The sequence below is a fragment of the Nansenia antarctica genome (assembly GCF_963989245.1).
Source record: "Nansenia antarctica genome assembly, chromosome: 5".
NCBI classification, from domain to species: domain Eukaryota; kingdom Metazoa; phylum Chordata; class Actinopteri; order Argentiniformes; family Microstomatidae; genus Nansenia; species Nansenia antarctica.
Window position 1 is genome coordinate 63,246,305 of NC_137690.1, and position 17,500 is coordinate 63,263,804.

Consider the following 17,500-nt stretch of genomic DNA (forward strand, 5'->3'; position numbering starts at 1 on the left):
GGGAAGGGGGGGTGGTGGTGGTGGAGGGATGGGTGGAGAACAGCAGCAGTGCAGGGAAGGGTGAAGCAGAAGAGGAGATGGAGGAGGAGGAGGAGGAGGGGCTCGGCACGAGTGGGTGTTCCTCCAGGGAGTTATGGAGTGACCGGAGAGCCAGGGAGCGACGGCAGACAGGGGGCGCTAACTCTGTTTCTGAGCGGTGAGGAGGGGATAGGGTGCATGTCTGACAGAGAGCGAGACAGGAGGGGAGGGCAGAGGATGGAATGGGTGGTGAATGCTGGGAGGGGTAGTGGACTCCGTGGACTGGGTTAGGAGGGGGCAGCTCTGGTCCTGTACAGGGGGACTGGGGACGGGCCAGGGGGCTGGGCAGGTGTCCCAAGGCCTTGACCCTCCCTGGATCAGTCTCTTCCATCATCAGCAGAGTGGCACAGGGGGCTTCAGGCGAGGCGCGGGGAGGAGAGGTGGGCTCCGGAGCTGGGGAGACGTTGTTGGATGTCCCGCTGAGGGGCGGAGTCAGAGCGGGCATCAAGGACACCAGGACGGATTGAGGCCCGCGGAGGAGGGGCCCCAGCAAGCGTGTCATTTCCTGGAGCTCCTGGCTGACCTGTGACACCTGTCTGGATAGGTTGCTCATCTGAGCACGAGCGGGGTAGAGGGTTGTGGATGGAGGGAGAGGAACAGAGGGAACGGTTTAAAGAGACGACCAGGAACGACGTGTGTTCCGATAATAGTAGGAATGATGTCGATGCCTTGGAGGTGCCAATCTATGTATCACTCACCTCTTGCTTTAGTTTAGCTACAGTCTGCAGGGTGTCTGCCTCCTCCAGGGCTCCTGTTCACACACACACACACACACATGCGCACACACAGACACAGACACACACGCATGCACGCACGCACGCACGCACGCATGCACACGCACACACACACACACACACACACACACACACACACACACACACACACACACACACACATTGACCTCATATTTTGTATGCAGATCAGAATGATAATAGAATTTATGTTGAGCTTTGTCATCTGTTGAGCTTTGAGTTGTGGAATGTGGTTTACCTGAACTTGGGATTGTTGGGAAACTCTGGGTTAAACAGGGACTGAAGTCAAACTTCTGCCCCATCATACCACTGTTCTCTATCCCATCCACAAACCTTGAGAGAGAGAGAGAGAGAGAGAGAGAGAGAGAGAGAGAGGGAGAGAGAGAGAGAGAGAGAGAAAGAGAGAGAGAGAGATTGAAAGAGAGTAGAGGGAAGACATTTAGTTTTTCTACTTTCCACCAGATGGCAGTAAAACACCATTGACATGTTGAGTCTAGACTAGAGTACAGAGTACAGACTGTACAATAATGGCACACACACATTGAAAAGCATCTCGGTCACGTGTTGCACAGTGTTCTCTGTGCTCTGTTGGGAAACACAGTTTCTGCACAGCAAGCCACGTCAGAGTGGCTGCTCCTTGCAACATACAAGGATTTGGTGGTCCCCCACGTGACTTCACATCATCCACAAACGCACTCGACTTAACTATCAGGAGAAGACACAAGTTTCAAAATCTCCTACCCGCTGGGGGACCAGTGCCTTTGATAACGGCATGCATTAAAAACATGACATCCTATTTCATCATCTGCTGCGCCACAGTGCTACAGCCACTCTAGTCGTCGCGTTAAGTCACGTTGCACTAACACGGACGTCCTCACCCACTGAACATCTCCTACGGTGAGCGAGGCCACATCTGCCATCGTTGCGGCGGTCCGTCGTTTGAAGCCCCCCCCCCCCCCTCCCGAGTGGTTGCCGTTCCCTGCGATGATGTAAGGGTTCCTACCTGGGGCTGAGGCCTGGAGGGCTGAAGCTCACCACGGGGATCTGCAGGGTGGAGGGCCGGGCCAGGTGGGCGTGGGGGCGGAAAGGCCGGGGGGGCAGGAGGGGCGAGCGCAGAGGGGAGCGCAGGGGAGAGCTCAGGCCCCGTCCCAGCCCCACAGCACAGTGAGGCAGTTTGGGGAGAGGAGTGTGCTGCTCTTCGGACCCCTCCTCGTCCTCTTTGATGGGGGGCAGTTTCTTCACTAAGCCACCGTTACTCTCCCAGCCCATCTGAGGGAGGTGTGTGTGTGTACGTACGTGTGTGTGTTTGTTTCCGTGCGTGTACGTGTGTGTGTGTGAGTGTTTGTGTTTGTGCAAGTACATGTCCATGTGTGTGTGTGTGCGTGGTTGTGTGTGTTTGTGTGTGTGTGTGTGTGTGTGTGTGTGTGTGTGTGTGTGTGTGTGGGTGGGTGGGGTGGAGTAGAGAAAGGCAAGAAAGAGAGAGGGAATGGGAAACAATTGCACTTTAGTCAGCAGGGAGCATACTGTATATGTGTGAGTCATTCACAATACTGCTGCATTAGAAATACCATTCACAGTACTGCTGACTTGCAAGTAAGGTGACTACCATTCACCATAGCGTCCATTAAACCACATGCTCTACCATTCAGACTATTCTTCCAGCCCTCTCTCCTTTTCCTTTATAATAGCAACCCTGCATTCCTCCTGAGATCCCCTCCTCCCCGCTGCGCTTTTCTCTCTCCTCCACCCCTTGTTTGTTTTTCTCTCTCTCCTCTTCCCCCTATCTCCAGCCCAACAAGCCTAAGGCAGGAGAGTATTCTTAGATCTGACAGTCTAAATTTAGCAGTGGGGGCCTGGGGAAGTGTACCCGGGAATGGGGAATGTTCTGACATGTGTGTGTGTATGTGTGTGTGTGTGTGTGTGTGCATACACGTGCTTTCATTAATCTGCAGCGTGCCGCCGAAAAGGCAAGCCGAAAATCGGCAGACAGAAGACACACACATGACTGTGCGTGTGTGCGTGTGTGCGTGCGTGCGTGCGTGCGTGAGATTCATAAAAATATGATTCTGCAGAGCTTGGCTGCAGCCTTGAAGGCATCATGAGCCCCCCCCCCCCCCACACACACACACACCCCATCCTCTCTTCAAGTCTATTTTTATCCGTCTACATCAAACAAGCTATTTGTTGTACATCTAAATTTATCAGCCCGGCTCCAGTTTGGGCTGTAGGGAAACTCAGGCAGACAGGCACAACCCCCTCCAACCCCCTCCAACCCCCTCCAATGCCCCCCAACCCCCTCCTCCCAGGCTATTTTTAGCTCCGCGGCACACTTGGTGGAATACCACAGTTTGGTGCTGATGTGTGGTGCGGGGGGTGTTTATGCGGAAACAGCATGTGGATATACAAGCAAATGAAAATAAAGCACTTCTAGTGTGCGTGCGTGCATGTGTGTGTGTGTCTGTGTGTGTGTGTGTGCGTGCGTGTGTGTGTGTGTGTGCATGTGTGTGTGCGTGCAGGTGTGTGTATGAGTGTGTGTGTGTGCATGCTTGTGTGTTGGGGGGGGATGAGAGACACAGTAAGAGTAATGTGTGTGTGTGTGTGTGTTTGTGTGTATGTGTGTGTGTGTGTGTGTGTGTTGCATGCGTGTGTGCGTGCATGTGTGCGTGTGTGTGTGCGTGCATGTGTCTTGGGGGGGGGGGGGGGGTGCGTGTGTGTGTGTATGTGTGTGTGTGTGTGTGTGCCGGACGAACCTCAGCTGTGTGGCCCTCTCTGAGGTTGTAGGTGAGGTCGTGCTGGATCTCTGAGATGAACTTCAGGGCGTACTCTGGGTAGAGACTCAGCACCTCCCTGAGGCCCGCCAGGCTGATGTACTGCAGGTCACAGTAGGTCAGGGCCTTCACGTTGGCGTTGGTCTTGATCACCTGCTCCTGGGTCAGGGAGTCTGAGCCGATCAGGTCCCCTCTACCTGCACAACACACACACACACACACACACGCACACACACAGACACACACGCACACACACGTGCACGCACACACACACGCACGCACGCACACACAGACACACGCACACGCACGCACGCAGACACACACGCACACACGCAGACACACACGCGCGCACACACACACACACACAGTCGGTCAAAATGTAACATGCATACTGTATACATCCATACATTCACACACATGCAAATACAAAACCACACACTCTTGCACACGTGCTACTTGCCCTGAATCAATTGTCTGTATAAAGACTTTGAACAGCCTCGCCAACAAACGCACACTCCTGAGCACTCCACTCTATATAAATAATAAAATCTGCATCAACAATGCATGACTGCTTTATAATTGACTACAGAGGGACCCATATCGGGGAACACAGAGGTGTAATTGGCTTGTCGTTGTATTGAAGTACACACACACACACACATACACACACACACACACACGCAGACGCACACACACGCACACGCACACGCACACGCACACACACACGCACACATACACACACGCGCACATACACACAGACACACACACACACACACACACACACACAGTGTTTTGTGTTTGCTGTCTGCCGACGCTTGCCCTTTCAGCGGCATGCAGCACATTTATGATGACACGTACTTGCACACACTTGCACACACACACTCGCGCACACACACACACACACACACACACACTCACGCAAACACAAACACACACACTCGCGCACACACACTCACGCACACACACTCGTGCACACACACACTCACACACACACACACACACACACACACACACACTGCAGAGCAATTTCGAGATAGAGCCGGTTTAAGATGAAGGCAGTCAGGCAAAAGGAAAAGCGAGAGAAAGAAACTTCTGTGGTACCTAGTCGCTGCAGTGATCAAAAGCAGCACGGCTGAGTGGCTCTCCACCGCACAGAGGACATTAGATGGGAGACAGACACCACCTCACACACACACACACTCAGAACATGCTCATCGGTGTACAGGATGTGCGTGTGAATGTGTATATGTATGCGTCTGTGTTTTGCGTGTGTGTGTGTGTGTGTGTGTGTGTTTGAGGGAGTTTGTGTGTGTGTGTGTGTGTGTGTGTGTGTGTGTGAGTGTGTGTGTGTGTGTGTGTGTGTTTGTGTGTTTGAGGGAGTTTGTGTGTGTGTGTGTGTGTGTGTGTGTGTGTTTGAGGGAGTTTGTGTGTGTGTGTGTGTGTGTGTATGTGTGTGTGTGTTTGAGGGAGTTTGTGTGTGTGTGTGTGTGTTTGAGGGAGTTTGCGTGTGTGTGTGTGTGTGTGTGTGTGTGTGTGTGTGTGTGCATGTACAGCCTCATACCCAGTATGGCCAGGACAGTGTTGTCCTTCAGCACCTCCATGGAGCCGGAGCAGACGAAGTAGATGGCCTGCAGGGCGTCCCCCTGGCGGATGAGGAACTCGCCCGGGGCGCAGAAGGACGTCTTGATGATGAGGGACAGGGAGCGCAGGCACCCCCTACTGGCCGATTCGAACAAGGACAGCTGCAGAAGCTCCTTGTTCAGGTACATGGCGATGTCTGCTCTCAGCTCGTCTGGGAAGTCCTTCAGCAGCTAGAGACGCAGAGGAGAGGAGACGAGATGAGAGCTGGACATCGACAAGGACATCAAGGACAAGGACATCGATCATTAGGTTGTTTTTAGTGTCCCCTCCTTTTGTGGCCCTACACATTTACATTTACATTATATTACATTTTTGGCATTGAGCAGGCGCCTTTATCCTGAGCAACTTACAACAAATACATTCGTCAGTAAGTGAATCATCTATCCATCAGTCTTAGCAGGAAAAATGCTATCTATGCTCGGGCCAGGGGCCATTGGCAGTCGTTGTGATAGAATAACGTGCAGCGCATCACACACTGCGCATCACTGCGCATCACGCGTGTACCCTGGATAGAGGCTGTGTGTGGGATAAGATAAGAGTGGATTAGAGTGAAGGTAGAGAGAGAGAGAGAGAGAGAGAGAGAGAGAGAGAGAGAGAGAGAGAGAGAGAGAGAGAGAGAGAGAGAGAGAGAGAGAGAGAGAGAGAGAGAGAGAGAGAGAGAGAGAGAGAGAGAGAGAGAGAGAGATACAGAACGTACAGAATGCAAAAGAAGAGCTGAGAAGAGAAAATGTTAGGAGGATTAGGGAGGATGGAAAAAAAAGAACGGGAGAAAGAAAGAGGGGTAGTGGGTGTGTGGTGGGACAAAAAGTAGGCCAACTAAAAAGGGAAAACGAAAAGTAGATGTTAACTTCGAAATGCAGATTTTTAGAACACAGAACTCGAGGAAGACAGTATATAATAATGGGCACGGGGGTGCAGTGATGTGACCTTTAACCTCTGCCCTTTAACCTCGGCCCAAGATCACCCCCCCCCCCCCTCGTCGCCCACCTCGCTGACGTCGATGCCGTTGTTGACGGACCAGGTGGTCTGGAAGCACTCCAGCATGCGCTGCTCCAGGACCTTGGGCAGGCGGTGCACGCGGATGAAGTCCTTCAGGTCCTTGGTGCGCGTGTGGTAGAGGGAGCGGCGCGAGTACATCCGCTGGATGATGGCCGTCACGTTGCCGAACACCACGGCGTGCATCAGGGCTAGACGGGGAGAGAGAGAGAGAGAGAGAGATGGAGGGAGAGGGCGGCAGCGCAGAGGGGTGAGCCACAGGTGACTTCATCGGTTCGGCTGCAAGACGCACGTTTACAAACTGACGACTTGGTTGAAGAAGTGGACTGTTTCAAAGGATACACAGTGAGTGAGCTGTATTCAAAAGAATTGAAAAGATACCTCACACACACACACACACACACTCACGCCCAGCACTCAGTTGGAGACTGGCACCAGAGTGCTTCTGTACGTCCTGGCAGGGTACAACACCCTCTGGCCTGTGGTGACATTTTTCCCCGGCCTGTTGCCATGGTGATGTGATAGCAGTATAGGGCTGTCGGTGGGCTGGTTAGAGAAGGTAATCCTCTATTCTAGACAGCTGAGCTTAAAGGAGATTTCGGTAGTGTGGATCATTATGTCCTGTCCATCCCTCTCTCTCTCTCTCTATGTCTCCAGGGCATTTATTAAAAATGTTGATCCTGATTCTTTTTTGCTATCCAGGATCAGATCTAGAGTCATATAGGGGAAATCAGCCAGCTCGATCTGATCCTGGATAGCAAAAAATAATGGGGATCATTCTGATCAAGTTCTGAACAACTGGGCCCAGTGGGCCACATTGAAGACCATGACTAGAGGGGAACAAAAGCCTACGACTCTCCCAGACCGGAGTTGGGCCAAGCCTGGTCTCAGGGATTGTGACAAAGTATGATGGTGTATGAAAGTATGATGGTATGACGGTGGTAGAGTAGAGGGGTGAGAGTAAAGACTCCCCTCCTCTCCACCCCTCCCCTCTCAGAGTGACCCGGTCACTGAGCCATGTTCTCATCAGTGCACGGGGCAACGCTCAATTACAGAACCTCACTGAACCTTATTACAGTTTTACAAGGCCCTTCTCAACTGGGTGACATTCCCTGCCTTTGGGCTTCTAACAGTTTTTAGAGGAGGTGGAATCGTGGTTGTCATGGCACCAGGACTAGGGGAAGAGGGGGGGGGGGTCTGCGTTTTAGAGCTGTGTTGAGATGGATAGGCAATTCGGTGGGCTTCGCTTCAAGCTACCGTGCTGAAAATAACCACCCGTAATGTCACACATAAGCTTGCTGTCCTGTTCACCAGATAGATGCTCAACGAAACACGGTATTGCTATGACTCTAACGTAGTAAGCCCCATAGTAGAGTGTCAGGTGTCGACACTGCCGAGAGTGGGATACCTCACCTCCGATGAGCATGGTGCAGATGGAGAAGATCTTCTCCGAGTCGGTGTTGGCCGAGACGTTTCCGAAGCCGACGCTGGTCAGACTGCTCAGGGAGAAGTACAGCGACGTCACGTAGGAGCTCCGCACGGACGGACCGCCCCCGAGCGCCGCCCCCGAGCCGTTCGCCTGGCTCGGACCCGCCGCCGCCCTGCTGCCGCTGCTATTCCATTGGCCGCCGGAGTTGAAGGAGTCCGGATTCCCGATGGGTTCTGACCTGGACACGTTCCACTGGTTGTAGTTGGCCGCCAGCCCGTCCGTTATGGAGGCGTGGAGCGAGTCCGAGACGCCGAGCAGCGAGGTCAAAGGTGAGAGGAAATAGGGGGTGCCGAGTCGCTTGGATAGTTCATGCAGCCAGCCTGGAGAGAAGCGGAGTCAAGCAGAGTGAACATCGACGGCCAGCTTGATGCAATATGCTTCTGCTGTGATTTCATGACCTTTGAGGAGGATTGCCTCATTAGCACCAGGAACAGACACCACACACCAAAAGGCCACAGTAATTAAGCGCTTTCAACACTGTGTGTGGGGTGTGTGCATGCACGTGCATGCGTGTGTGTGTGTGTGTGTGTGTGTGTGTTTGAGTATTCTGATGTTCCATTCTCACCTAACTTCCATTTCAGTCATGAGTTATGAGTGAGAAGCTAAGAATTGAGTAGAGGTGAATGGGGACTTTGTATTCTGTGTACCGGTATGTTTGCTCCCTTGGACCGCTGTCCATGGAGCTGAGGTTCTGAACGTAGCCCCTGTCCAAGGTGCTGAACGGCTCACCACTGTACCCCTCCCCCCCTCTCACAGAGCTGTGATTGTCAGATTGGAGCCTTATATTCTAGTGTAGTCCTACAGCCTGTCAGCTCATCCTCCTCTGGTCTATCCTCTAGAGATATCCTGACTGCAGAGACGTGCCTCCAGAATATAGAGCTACTGTGGCTCACTGATACAGAGGGAGGATTAGAAGGATAGAAAGAGAGAGAGAGAAACGGGGATTGTGTGTGTCTGTCTGTGTATCTGTGTGTGTATGTGTGTGTGTGTGTGTGTCTGTGTGTGTGTGTGTCTGTCTGTGTATGTGTGTGTGTGTGTGTGTGTATGGGTGGGTGTGTGTGTGTGTGTGTCTGTCTGTGTGTGTGTGTGTGTGTGTGTGTGTGTGTGTGCGTGCATCGATGTGCATCCATGAGTGTGTGTACGTGTACGCGCGTGCGTGCATCCGTTTGGTGTGTGCGTGCATGCGTGAGTGTGTGTGTGTATGTGTGTGTGTGTCTACTCGACATCACTGACCGATGTCCCAGGAGCTGGGGCTGTTGCTCTCGATCTCGCTGCGTCCGATGAAGTACCAGACGCAGGCCATCCAGTGGGCCAGCAGGGCGAAAGTGGACATGAGCAGGGTCAGGACCACGGCGCTGTACTGGGAGTAACGGTCCAGCTTCTGCAGCAGACGCAGCAGGCGCAGTAACCGCACCGTCTTCAGGAGGTGCACGCCGAAATTCTGCCCAAACCAGAGGGGGGAAGGAGAGAGGGCTAAACACACGCTAAACACAGTGCTTATCTTCCTTTGGGACAAGTCATTTATCTTTCTTTGTATTTGATTTTCCTACAGAATTGTAGTCTATATTTTGATGCATGTCTGTATTGCAGTTCAAAAGTTCGAGAGTTGAGAGACGAAAGATGCCTTGCAGTGCTGCAGTCTGGGTAAAGGGCTCGATAAAACAGCTGGAGGCTGGGCATCGATACAAAACTGTATTCCATTAGCCTGCCGTACCTGGGGAGCCTCCATAGATCTGACACCTGAATATGACTGCTTGTTATATAGTATCTCACACAAACAAGATATATAATATATATATATGTATATAAACACTGCCTTAGTGTGTGTGTGTGTGTGTGTGTGTGTGTGTGTGTGTGTGTGTGTGTGTGTGTGTGTGTGTGTGTGTGTGTGTGTGTGTGGTGTGTGTGTGTGTGTGTGTGTGTGTGTGTGTGTGTGTGTGTGTGTGCGCGTGTGTCTGCGTCACGTGTGTGTGTAGTCAAGTACAACGCCAGTTCAACTGTGTGTGGAGGCTCACCACATTGATATTGAAAGCGTAGAGCAGGTCAAAGGGCAGCGCGGCGATCAGGTCCACAATCAGCCAGGAGGTGGTGTAGTGCACACAGATGGACCGGGCGTCGTACACCACCTGACCAGACGTGCTCACATAGGTGGTGCGGAAGTTCAGCACGATGTCTGTCACGGAGACACATCATCGGCCACAGTCATCTGTCAGCAATTCATTTTTTCCCTCAATCCCTCACAATTAGTGCTGGGAAATGTGTTAACAAGCAGTGAAACTACAATCAATCTAATGAGTGATGTGTACCGCAGTGCACATTGATCGGGTGAAATGACTAGCTGGATGTTAATTGGATACGATGGCTTTTGACCAAGGTGAGGTAATGGAGTGTGGATTATTATTGGCTTTCCTGGTAATAGCCTGTGTGAATCATTTCATTGATGACCCATCAGTGGGTAGGTTGTGTACTTGGCTGTAACTAAAGTGAAGTGAGTCTGGAGTGGGATATAAAGGGGGAGGGGGTCAAGACACATTGGGACCGGGGGTGGGGGGTGGGGGGGATGTTTTCAGTCTCACCAATGATGAAGAGTATCTCCACCAGGATGTCGCTGACACTGGGGGGGTTGCGAGCCCCGGAACCCCCCTCGTCCCGCCCCTCCACCGCGGTGAAGCACACGTTATAGGGGACAGTGATGGCCACGTAGAAGGTAGCCAGCAGAATCAGCCAATCCCAGCCGGCTTTGAAGGTGCCGTAGTGGAGCAAAATAAAGCGGGACTTGGGGATGGCAGCAACCTTATACTCTGGGACAGGGTTGGCATTGGCTCCAAACATACTCTGGGTGGGACAACCAAATACAGAAACAAAGGCATCATATAAAGTCTGTGATAGACGGAGTAACTGTCCTGTTCAGTGATTCCAGACAGCTGGTTTCTCAGACAGTCATTCTCCATTTTGTGAACATGTGACGAATGTATTCAAATAAAAATTCTGTTTGTGTTTCAGAGAAGCAGGGGTGAACCTCTGGCAGTATTTATCTAGTCCCTATGCAGGCATATATTAAGCATGAGAGAGAGCTCATTAACCTAGTCTAATCTAAGCAAACAAAGTCGGTGACCTCAAAATCAAATCAATACCTTCTTGATGGATTGGCAAAGGTTAATTGGAGCTTTAAATTAAAGGTCCAGAGTGTAACATTGAAGCTTTCTAAAAGGCTCCCTAATTGTTGTAATGACTTTATTTAATCAGTAGCAATCAGGGAATGAGATCCCTTGAATGAAATATTTCCTTTAGGAATGCTATTTTGGTCCGGAAAAAGCTGAAACTTGGTTTTCATACAAACATTTCGTGATTGCCTGGGGTATTATTATTATTATTATTATTATTATTATTATTATTATTATTATTATTATTATTAGTAGTAGTAGTAGTAGTAGTAGTAGTAGTAGTAGTAGTAGTAGTAGTAGTAGTAGTAGTAGTAGTAGTAGTATTATTATATTATTATGCAAAAAACACAACAGCTAATATAAACAAGTGCATTTCCGGGGAGGGGTTAGAGGGATATCCAACAAACATCTTTTTTTTCATCACTGTTTAACCTCTCCTAGCACTAAAATACAGCAAAATGTCAACACAGGGTGGAGTGGTGTGTTAGTGGTACTGTGGGGTGGGTAAGGCTGGTGTACCCACGTTGTTGATCTTAAGCTTGCTCTTGCTCTTGTCCTGCTTCTGTAGGTGTCCAGACAGCTGGTAGAGCACGGCCCGGCTGCGGCGCCGGTTGGCGGTGAACGCCGGAGGACGGGTGATCTTATGCACCTCCAGCCCTGTCTCCTCATCTGGGGGGGGGGGGGGGTAGGGGTCAGCCAAGGGAATGGCAGGAGGTCGTCACACAGATTATCAAGGTCATAATAGAAATTGCCTCTTCACCAGGGTTAAAGAACCTTTTGAAATTGGAACCCGAAATGTTATAATGAACTGGTATACTCTCAATCTCTCACTATTCCCTCCTTCTAAACGTCGCTCTCGTCATCTGAACTTTCTCTCTCATTTTGTTCTCCCCCCCCCCCCCCCCCCTCGCTCACTCTCACCTGTCTCTGAGTCTTCTCCATGGTCCAGGTGTTTTTTGTTCTCTGTGATGTCCTTGTGGGAGACAAGGAACAGTACCACCTCACTCTTCTCATTCTTTATGGGCACAATGTCCAGCAGACACCAGAACTGAGTACCTGAGATAGAGATAGAGAGAGAGAGTGTTGGGGGACTTAAGAGGTAAACAATCAATGACCTTTCTGCTTGTAATACACAGAATGTACAAATGGAAAAGGTGAAATGGAGGCATCCCCTACGATCCTTCTTGTAGAGAATGAGCTCAGTTTTAAACTCCCGCTGTTCGTCCAGGGCTTTCTGGATCTGTGAGGTCAGGAGTTCCCTGGTCTCAGAGCCATACAGAAAGTGACATGTGCAGCTCCTCTGCATCAGTTCGCCACGGGCAAAGCCGGTCAGCTCACAGAAGCCATCGGAGCAGTAGACGACAGGGTAGAGTGACTGCACTTGGGCATTCCCCAACACAAAGTTACTGTCTGAGAGAGAGAGAGAGAGGACGAGAGAATGAGAGAGAGTGAGAGAAATAGGATGAGAGAGGGATATCGAGTTAATTGCGAAGGCGTACTTTGAGAAGGTACAATTACACATTGTCCCTAGTAAAAAAAAGAAGAAGAATCCGTTTTAAGCCTTTATAACATAGATTGGGAGAGGGAGAGAGCATTGAAATGAAATATGGAGACAATTAAAGAGAGTTCAATTGAACATCGAATTTACATTTACGTTTAGATTTTCTTTGAAACACTGCAAGGTTCATTTGTGATGAGCCTGTGTTTTTGTTTCAGCCAGGTCTCTGAGGATTGCCGGAAAACAGAAAAACCCAACAAATGATAACTTGACCCAATTAAGGCCAACAGGGCCCTATGGCAATGAAAGCCATGCATGTGAAGAAATAGTATGAATAGGTAGAGAGGAATTACTGAGTCATGTGTGGGGGATTTGAGAGACTGAGATATGCATTCTTTAATATTTCAATGGGTAATTGAGTTGTATGATTAGTGGCTCCACACAGCAGTACAATTCCCTCCGTAGAGATGATTAAGTTCCTTAAAGAAATGGAATATGTGCGAAGGAAGCCATTCAAGCTGAATAATGAGTTTAATATGGAGAGAGGAGAGGAGAGAGCGAGAGAGAGTGAGAGAGAGAGAGAGGGAGAAAGACAGAGAGAGAAAGAGAGAGAGAATTCTAAAAAGCCTCTTTTTTAGCACAATCCAACATCAAAACACATTATCATCAAAGCCAATGGACAGAAATAACTATAAAAAAATAAATCAGTCAAGACATTACTCAATCAACTCAAGTCAGCACCTGCCGCTCACCCCTCCCCATCAACAGAACAAACAACATATGTTACATTGTTGACCAGCCTATAGCCTAACCTGCGTCACAGTCTCGGTCTCCGAAGGGGGAAAAAGCTATCCACAAACCCACAAACCCATATTTTATTTAATATCTCTTGCAGAAAGAGAGCAAGACACTGCACACTAAACCACCTGAATCGGCATCAAATATTGCCGCCTTTAGGACCACGAAGTGCACCGTCACACCATGAAAGTAACTATGGGCTCCAATGGATGAACCTGTTTCCTCTAAACATTACATCACACAAGAGATGACAGCAGCCCCCCAGAGACAAGTACTTTTTAATAGCCTAGATATTGACATGATGCATATGAGAGGGTCTCAGGCGCTTTCTGAAGCCTCTGTGCTCTGACAGCAGTGTGACAGCATGTAGTCGTTCCCATTCGCATGCTGGCAGAGGTGGAGAGGAGTGTTGTGGCTACATCACAACATGCTGTGTCTGTGCATCTGACAGAGAGAGAGAGAGAGAGAGACTGAGAAAGTCACGTGAATAACCTGATTCTCCCCTGTAGAACGTGCTCCCCACTCTAGAACCTGATTCCCCCATCTACAACATGCTTGCTCCCCCTGTCTAGAACCTGATTTCCCCCCTCTAGAGCCTGCTCCCATCACATGCAGCCAGCGTCCTACACTGACAACACTTTTTTCACTCTGGATCCTGTTCAAAAGCAGTGCAGTGCACTTCCAATAGCATCTCCTATCCCTATCTGTCTCTCCTCTCTCCCTCTTCAATAATATATCCGAGTCTTTGCAGTTTGCAGCATTCCTATTGCATTCATCGACGAGAGGCATACAGAACCATTGGATTACGGAGAAACAACACTATATCAAACCTGTTAACGACTTGCCTATTGACTGCTTGGTAGCAAATTGATAGAAAGAAGTAAGGGCAATCAATCTGTAACAGGCAGTCAATATGAGATATGTGGTGTTGTTTCAAGAGATGATCTTCTACAGTGAAAGGTTGCAACGGCTAATTCCAGCAGGCTTCGTTAATTGACTGGTTGGCACCTAAGAGTTGTTCAGTCTTATGTAGAGAGACAGTATGGTCCACAGGCTCATATCTATATCTAGCCGTCCAGCCATGCTAGCCATGCATCTTTTGGACTAGGTATCTGTGATGGCCGGTGGAGGTAGGTCGGGCTCATTGTAATGCATGGAACGTGTGTTTGATACCATTCCTCATTCCATTCTATGCATTACAACGAACCCCCCCTATTTCTACCTTCACCAGCCTCTCCTGCTGTACAAAAACGTGTGCTTTTATTATTGTTGATTTTGTATCCAGCTGCAATGCCAATGTCGAGCTTTATTGGAAGTAATAAAAGCAATTCTGATTCTGATGCTGATTCTTGTGACAGACTGAGTTCCAAACCCCACAAGCACACTTGCATAAGCCAGCTAAGCCGAAGCCTAAGCATTAGTTGGGAGCTTGAGGCTCTAGCATGTTACTCATCATGTCATACAAGAAAGACTCTCCCACACACTGGCAGTCTTGATGGCCTCATAATAACATTAAATGGATTAGAACCAATATTTCAGTCAACAGACCTTGATCAGGGTTGAAACATTGGTTCTGGTCCAGCCAACCAATCAAGTAAAGTCATACATGTACCTATAGGTTGGTAAACCCTCTTTACACAAAAAAAAGGTGGTTAAAGTGAGTTTTACCCTCCACTAAAATCCGTAAACTACAAGCTAACATTCAAATATCATGAACATGATTGAGGGAATAATTAGCCAAGGCCCATGGATAACTTGATTATTGATGTAATGCATATGTAGCCTATATTCATGACAGTCGTGCATGCATGGCTAAGACTTTGAAGATTACAGTCTTGTGTGCTGCACAGTCCGCAATTTGATCCTCATCTAAGAAAAAAAAAGAACAGGTGCTTTATAGACAGGTGCAAGAGATTTCAAAACGACAAATGCAGATTATTGGAATGTCGTGATCATTCAGACATATTTGGATTTATGATATTGAACATACAGAAAGTTGAATGTTGAAATGTGAAGTAGACATTTCACCTGGTTAAAACTGCGCTCATGGAAGGGTTCGCTACTTACGGGTTCCGTCAAAACGGGTCGCAATTGTGTCCAGGAAAGTGTTCTGCGGCGCTAGCAGACCCCTCGGCATCCTGGAGCCTCTCCGATCTCGGCGGTCTGGGGCATTGGTCTCGGAGGCTGAGACGAAACCGGGCAAAAATTTGGAAGTACCCGGCGCGCCTCCGAGCCCCTGAAGGAGCGCGCCAATCCTCGAACCTCGGGGCTCCACTTTGAGACCGTAGTAACGACCACTCCAAAACCCGGTTGTGGTTTATTATTGGACCAAGAGTATAGCGAGCCGTAATACAGTTGCGACAACGCAGACAATTTGTAGCGGATGCAATGCGCGCTTGCAGAATCTGTGCGCTACACCCCTCACCCCTCACCCCCCCAACCACTCTTTCTTGCTCTCTCTCTCTCTCCCCCTGCCTCACTGCCTATCTGCTCCTCTGCCTCTCTCTCTCTCTCTCTCTCTCTCTCTCTCTCTCTCTCTCTCTCTCTCTCCCTCTCTCTCTCTCCATCTCTCTCTCACTCTCTCTCTCTCATTCTCTCTCCATCTCTCGCTCACTCTCTCTCTCTCTCTCATTCTCTCTCCATCTCTCTCTCTCCCCCCCCCTCTCTCTCTCCATCTCTCTCTCTCTCCATCTCTCTCTCACTCTCTCTCTCATTCTCTCTCTCTCTCTCTCTCTCTCTCTCTCTCTCTCTCTCTCTCTCTCTCTCTCTTTCTTTCCCACTGCTCATAATATGTAAGAATAATAATACTATATAATACATAATACTGCTCATAATGTCTATAATATCACAAAATGAGAGGCTAAAGGGTAGATAATTATATTGATGTTCAACCCTGCTCATAATATGTCATAAACATATTACCTCTCATGTTATTATATTTGAGACATTCATTCATTCTTTCATTCATTCATTCATTCATTCATTCATTAAATGTCTTACTTCACAATACTTTGGCTTGTCTGCAGATATCTCCTTATCTACTCATTGACAGTAGGCTATAAAGATCCTGCCTCAAATGCAATAGCGCCATCTTCAGAGCAAAATGAGATTTAAAAATCAAAATCAGATTTATGAGACTACCACGAGGTGGTGCCGTTCACTCACTCAATCAATGTATCAACATTTTATTTAGACCTGCCTTTCCTTCAAATTCAAGTTGCATTTTAAGCATCAAAATTCAAACGCTGAATCTCTGTAGCTTTTACAACGTTGGATTGACATTGTTATTTGATATGTTGTTCAGCCAAATAATGTTTGGAATTAAACATTTATTAGACGTTGTAATGTCAATAGTTATTCTACAATAATTTTGTGAATTTAGTGAAGTCAATTTCTGATAGGGTACATGCATGCGTTAAGACATTTCATCTTAACACTAAAAATGATTTAGGAACCAGTAGAAAGTCACCTAAGAGTTTTTTTTAGGAACCAGTAGAAAGTCTGTCTAAAAACATACCAGTCTGACACTCTTTAAGTGTACAGTATGTGTACCCTGCATCGTGTACCCTGCAACAGGATGAGCATCAAACAAGGTTAAGAAACCACTTCTGTGTAAGTAATATTATATGAGAGGTGATTACTTAAGATGATTCTCACAGGATCAGTTGCTCCTAAATAAAGTGATAGAATTGTGGGCATTATAGTACAGGCATTATACAATATGACCTCAGACAAATTGCAACAGAAACTCTTTCAACTGTCCTAGTCAAATGGATATGTCCTTCATAACATATCAAAAGTCTTAAGAAATCCAAGTGGTGGAAAGTATTGAAAAATACTGAAACTGGTGATGCCACAATTTCCCATTGACCCATCAGGTATGAGACCTGGCACCAGTGTTCAGGTATGAGCTGTGTAGTTATCCTCCAGCGCTGTTTGACACCTCCCTGCTGCTTCGACAGCCACAGATGCCAGTGCTAGCAGATGCCATTTGGGAGCTCCTCACACCTGACCTTCTGGGAAACACAGACACATCCACAAAAGACATGACACACCGTGGTGTGGGTGGGAGGACTGGAGCAGCCGTAACCATGGATGAAGACATGCCTATTACGATGAATAAAGACCTGTTCCTTTCAAACAACACAAACAAGCAGCAGTTCATCAACTTGCTCAGTGGTCACCTACAGAAGAACTGTCAGACGTACCATGCTTCAGAATCAAAGTCCGAAAATTACAATTTCTGAATAAAAGTCAGAAAAAAATTATTTCAGAATAAAAGTCAGAAAAATAAAATGTCAGAATAAAAGTTCGAA

General features: G+C 48.5%; 1 protein-coding gene across 1 annotated transcript in view; it reads right to left on the reverse strand.

The window, feature by feature from the left end:
* The window catches only part of LOC308158230 (voltage-gated delayed rectifier potassium channel KCNH8-like), a gene marked incomplete at both ends in the record, with an annotated part of 15,488 nt that extends 167 nt beyond the window's left edge, over window positions 1-15,321 (reverse strand). Inside the window, 15 exons of the mRNA XM_080531825.1 lie at window positions 1-631; window positions 777-829; window positions 1,069-1,163; window positions 1,834-2,099; window positions 3,581-3,795; window positions 5,160-5,409; window positions 6,227-6,426; window positions 7,649-8,044; window positions 8,958-9,165; window positions 9,740-9,897; window positions 10,301-10,559; window positions 11,412-11,557; window positions 11,810-11,944; window positions 12,065-12,298; window positions 15,252-15,321. The exon at window positions 1-631 is cut by the window's left edge and continues 167 nt beyond it. Of these exons, the coding sequence (XP_080387951.1) occupies window positions 1-631; window positions 777-829; window positions 1,069-1,163; window positions 1,834-2,099; window positions 3,581-3,795; window positions 5,160-5,409; window positions 6,227-6,426; window positions 7,649-8,044; window positions 8,958-9,165; window positions 9,740-9,897; window positions 10,301-10,559; window positions 11,412-11,557; window positions 11,810-11,944; window positions 12,065-12,298; window positions 15,252-15,321 (3,316 nt within the window). The remainder of the gene's footprint in view (window positions 632-776; window positions 830-1,068; window positions 1,164-1,833; window positions 2,100-3,580; window positions 3,796-5,159; window positions 5,410-6,226; window positions 6,427-7,648; window positions 8,045-8,957; window positions 9,166-9,739; window positions 9,898-10,300; window positions 10,560-11,411; window positions 11,558-11,809; window positions 11,945-12,064; window positions 12,299-15,251) is intronic.
* Between the last annotated feature and the right edge of the window lie 2,179 nt (window positions 15,322-17,500).